Source organism: Polypterus senegalus, chromosome 3 (assembly GCF_016835505.1).
Source record: "Polypterus senegalus isolate Bchr_013 chromosome 3, ASM1683550v1, whole genome shotgun sequence".
Taxonomy (NCBI): Eukaryota; Metazoa; Chordata; class Cladistia; order Polypteriformes; family Polypteridae; genus Polypterus; species Polypterus senegalus.
In genome coordinates, this window is record NC_053156.1 from 139,682,769 (window position 1) to 139,688,231 (window position 5,463).

Sequence of the window (5,463 nt, forward strand, 5' to 3'; positions counted from 1 at the left end):
TGCCACACCGCGTAGTAAATATCAGGGGGGTTCAAAAGGGCGACCTCAATATAGAAAAAAAGTTTCAATTTCATCACATAAATAACAGAAACTATGAGTATTAAAGTAATACCGCTCAAATGCAATATAACCAAATTAATGAGTTTGTATAAAATACCAAATTGATCTACATATTGAATTGCCTTAAGAAGTGGTCAACTTAAAAGTCGGTCGCCTTAAAAGGCGGGTCAGCCTAGTATTTTCATAAGAGACTTGAGCACTCATGACAACTGGTATCTCTGGGGTTTGCGTGGGTACAGAGGCTCAATTTGAAAAAAAAAATGCACCAAAAGAATACTATGATTACACCTAAATTATTTACTTCTACCTTCACTTTAAATGCTAAAGGATATTTCTTAGACCTTCCCTATTTCCATTTTTGCCAACAACTAAGATTTCTGTTTTTTGTTTTCTTATTAAGCTGAAGAAAATTACTACTCATCTATTCAGAAATACAAGTAAGACATCAGATCAGAGAGTACAGAGCATCCTGGTCATCAGGTGCTATAGATAAATAAAGTGCTGTGTCATCTGTAACTCTGCTAGTTCAACTTGTCTTTCTATATAATCTGGCCTAGTGGGAGCATGTCAATTGAAACGCCTTTGAAAACCATCATAACAGTTTACACTATGTTGATACCACAAAAGTGGATTTTTTTGAGGAGTTGGGAGTGTCCTTAAATATTCACATACATATAATTAAAATAATTAGCTTTGCTGTATTGATATACATTTGTAGTGACCGAGGGATCAGTTGTGGGAACTGGGGATGAGATACTGATTTCCAGAAAACTTTGGATGTCAGATTTGCTGATAATCAGCTGATCCAATAAAGCACCATAAAAGTAGTCAGTGTGTAAATACTGTTTCACAAATGGCTTCTGCATGTTAGCACATTTTTACTCTCACGTGCTGTTTGCCCTTTATCAACATTTAAAATTAATATGTAAAGCTAATGAAGATTTGAAAGTGGATGTGCTTTTTCACTTGAAATGAATCTCTTAGAAGTATAAAATGTCCTTTATCAACATTTAATCAGATCTGTAACGCATCGAACAGAAGTTTATCTTACAGTATGAGTGATCCCACGCAAAAGCAGCGGCTGCTATATGAATAATGAAAAAAGGCCGGTACCAGCGTTTAAGAGAGAAGTCGATTTTTCAAATGTCGGTAGGGTTTTTGTATAATAAATAAAGAGTTCTGCAGTTTACGAACACGCAAGTGCATGCATACAACTTTACACAGAGCGCGATCAGCAAACGTTAGGCGGAAGCTTAGAACGTAAGCTTCAGCGAGCTTCATACACTTGGTTTCTTCTGGCGAGGTGCTTTTATGCTCCCTGCTCTTCGCCTACTGTTGGCAAATTTTTGAATTACAGTCAATGCCGGAGGAAAGAATTTGAGGGAACACCCACTTCCTGGAGCTGCGCCTCTCACCACTACAGAGTATACGGGGTGACCAAAAAAAAAAAAACAACAAAAAACAAGCACGCAGAGATGGTGGGAGGATTTTCCGATTCGGATGGGTCCCAAGGTTGACCGTCCGTCATTAGCGGCTGTTCTTGTGTGCGGCCCGGGAAGACCGCGACAGAGACAGACTGTCAGATCGCAGTACCAGCCGGCTTTTCGTGGATTTCGGAGTGCCTTAGGAGTCTTTTGGCTACGGCAGGCCGGCAGCGGCCTACACCTCAATGCAGTGGCACTGGCCTGGCCCTGCCGCAGCATATGACAGAGGAACTATTGTATTTCTTGATAAAGCGAACGACCGACAGGTCGGGGGAATTTACAAAATAAAACCAGAAAAAAAAAAAAAAACTTGAACACCAGAAGAAAACCGGTGGCATCGATGTTTACAAGAACGGAAAGTTTTGATTTCATTTGAACTGCTCGCATCTATATGCAGCGTGGCTGCTATTTAACCGAATGTTTATGCGGCATATTATATAGTGTTGTGTTTATTATTTTTTTGTTTTATTTTATATTTTCCTAACGAGTAGCAATGTCGACACCATCAGCAGAAATGATTGAAAACTCGCCTGGGTACCCGTTCGAAGAGATCGATTACGGTGAGATCGAAGTGGAAGAGGTAAGACCAAGCATGTCTCTGCTATGCATTATTATTGCATTTCGTTTTATGTCGCAGTCATGATAAAACGTACGGGAAAAGGTAACTTGAGGGAAGTGACGGCCTTTTTGCTTGACTTTAGACAGGACGCAGTCTGCAAGTTTTTGGTGTTAAGAGCGAGGACTTCGCAATTGGAGGTTTGCAAGTTTCCAACATTGTTACTGTCACCTCGTTTAGTCTGCAGAGGCAATTATATATTTATATAGTTTTTAATTTAAGCAGACGGTATGTCTGCCGTTGTTTTGCATCTAGTCAGCTGGAAAGCATGTCAGTAGAAAGGTGACGGATTAGAGTATCGTAGCAACAATAATAAATAATAATAGAAATTCACTTGTGGGGTCGCAGGTGGACAGAGAATCGTGCATGAGTACTGTCGGTTGCTTTTGTAGTGCAAAAAAATGAAAGGAACTCAAGAATTTTCCACGACACAGGATATAAACTGTAAGTAGAATATGCATTCTCACGATTCGTTTACAATCTTTTGATGTGGTTTCTTTCAGATGGTGCACAATTGCAAACCAGGGCTTCATTTTGTGACTGACAGAAGGGTACATTTTATTTTGGGCTCTGTGTGTGTATGTATTCTTAGTTATGTGTTCATGCTGGACCACCTAATTTATTTTACCCTGTTTATTCCGATTTATTCATTAACTTTATTTTTGAATACTAAATAAATACAGCTCAAAATCAATATTTGTATATATAGTCAAACATTGTACTACCATCACTTGAATTTAGTAAATACCAAGATTATTAAGAATATATTCTTTTACATCATCTTCTGTGCAAAAATGTTAAGTTGCATTTTTAACCAAACACTTCTGATAAGGTCTGTCAACAAGTCATTGTCCAATTTGTGACATTTACTACTGTAAGATTTGTTTGCATTTGTACAACAACAGCAGCAAAATGTATTTCTGTAGCACATTTTTATACTTGCAATGTAGTCAAAGTGCTTTACACAAGAGAAAAAAAGCAAATTTAAAAATAGATATAACTAAATAAGTAATATATACAAAATTAACTAATAAAGAATATATGCAGTTATATAACACTAGCAGCATTAGCTAGATGCTAGAATGGATACAAGCAGTAGAGTCTTAATTTGAAGATAAGATTTTTAAGTCTATTATCATAAGTCTGATCTGTCAGATGGCCAGGGAAGACAGAAAAAGCAAAATCTGCAGGGCATCCAAGGCCAAAAGACTGGCCAGCCCCCACTAGGCATTCTACCTAACATGAAGGTGCGGTAGTCTGTCTTATTTTTTTAGTCTTCAAATTAGTCAATTTGATGCAGTGGGTCTCGTAGACAGAGTATCTTCTTTCATTCCATCATCACAGGTACCTGTATAGTACTACGAGTGGGTGGTGGAGGTATAAAACGCAGCCACAGAGAATCTGGAAAAGAAAACGGAGAAAAGTAAAGATTAATAATGATAGAACATCAATGTATATGATATAGAAATGCAGAATAAGAAAAATAAGAAAGGCCAAATCGAAAGAGTGGGTTTTGAATATTTTTTAAATTGATCAGTGGTATCAGCCTGGTATTTCTCTATTAGTAAAGTATTCCATGTTTTAGTGCATAACAGCAAAAGGCCGCTACACCATTTTTTTATTTTTTTTTTTATGGTTAGCTTTCGGTATAATGGGTGGTGGTGGCATGCCTGTAAATGCCAGTAGTGACTCTACTCCATTGGGCCCTTGAGGAAAGCCCTTAACCTGCGATTGCTTCATCCTGGGTATGACGTTAATCTGCACCCAGCCCTGCAAGCAGGTCCTCCAATTTGCAGGGATATCTTGGGGGTTGATGACCGGATTGGCACTCAAGGCACCTTAAAAAAAGCTCACATTGTTCCAGTGTAAAGCTGAAGTGTCACCCATTGCACTTTGGTCCCAATCCAGGTGGTTTGCCATGTGGTGGGTGCAGCAATGTACTATCAGCACATGCTCCGAAGCTCTCTCTCTGTATAATAAGCAAACCAGTATTAGATATTGTAAGGTTACAATTGGGGATGTAGGGGGGCAAGCATTCCAAAATATATGAGGATGCAAGATTATTCAGACCATTAGCAGTACCAGTATTTTAAAATCTATTCTAAAGGACACAGGTGACCAAGGTAACAATGCTAAAAACAGTAAGATGTGCTCAGATTTTCTTGTGCTGCTTAAGATTCTAGTTGCTGCATTTTGAACTAACTGCAACCAGTTGATGTCTTTCTTAGGTAGTCCTGTTAGAAGAGCATCGCAGTAATCTAGTTGATAGTTAATGTGTGATTTAAAGCTTACATCAGAGTCTATGATCAAGTTATTAAACTTCCACCTTGACTTTGAGTGCCAAAGGGTCAAGCTTATTTCTAAGATCTTCACTATTTCCATTTTTCCCAACAACTAAAATTTCTGTTCTTTTACCTTATTGAGCTTGAGAAAATGACCGTTCATCCATTCAGTAATACAAGACAGACATTGGATCAAAGGTGACAGAGAATCAGGGTCATCATGTGTTATAGATGAGTAAATATGTGTGTTGTCTACATTATATTGTAGCTCCCCTTGTGTTTTGAGATAATCTGGCCTAAAGAGAGCATGTAAACTGAAAATAATAGTGGACTCTGAATACATCCTTGTGGTACACCTTGTGTGCAGAGGTTTAACTACTGCTGTCTTTATAGAGGATCTGAGGAAACCCCAGTATCTAATGAGAAGTTAACTATATCAAGTACACTGTCAATGAGCACATCAGAAACTTGTTTAAGAAGAGCATGTTGGGACTGGTCAAGGGTACATGTGGAAGGTTTTAACTGAGTGATTATTCTATGAAGTTCAGGCAAACCTATTTTAGTGAAGAAATTTAGTTCACTATAGTGAGCTTGATAAGGGTAAACTGTATAGGATTTTGAGAGATTAATTATATTACATCTGATATTGTTTATCTTGTGATTAAAGAAGGCTGCAAAAGCTTTGCATGTACTATTCAGGAAGCAATTCACAGACTGAGTTGGGTTTAGAGGATGACCAATAATAGGAAATAGAATTCTTGGATTTCTTGCATATTCATTTATAATTTTAGAAAAATATGACTGCCTCTCTAATCAGACTGCTTTGTTGTATTCAGTTATATGAGCCTTCAATATTCAGTATCCGTACATGCTGGAAACATTAACTATATACAGTATACAGTATATTGAATAGTAATTTACAAGTTTAAATAGTGATGCTGTTATTTATTTATTTGTACTCCTCATGCTCTTTTTATATTCATTTCCTTTTTAAAGCAATACTCGACCCAAAAATAATACA

The 5,463-nt window shown here is 37.5% G+C and overlaps 1 protein-coding gene across 2 annotated transcripts in view; it reads left to right on the forward strand.

Annotated features, from left to right (window-relative positions):
• The first annotated feature begins 1,331 nt into the window (after positions 1 to 1,331).
• map3k7 (mitogen-activated protein kinase kinase kinase 7) overlaps positions 1,332 to 5,463 on the forward strand; it is a 117,697-nt gene continuing 113,565 nt past the window's right edge. Inside the window, exon 1 of one of the 2 annotated variants that reach the window (XM_039747977.1) lies at positions 1,332 to 2,124. In XM_039747977.1, the coding sequence (XP_039603911.1) occupies positions 2,038 to 2,124 (87 nt within the window). In that variant the 5' untranslated portion in view covers positions 1,332 to 2,037. The remainder of the gene's footprint in view (positions 2,125 to 5,463) is intronic. The other variant, XM_039747978.1, reaches the window with a different exon arrangement.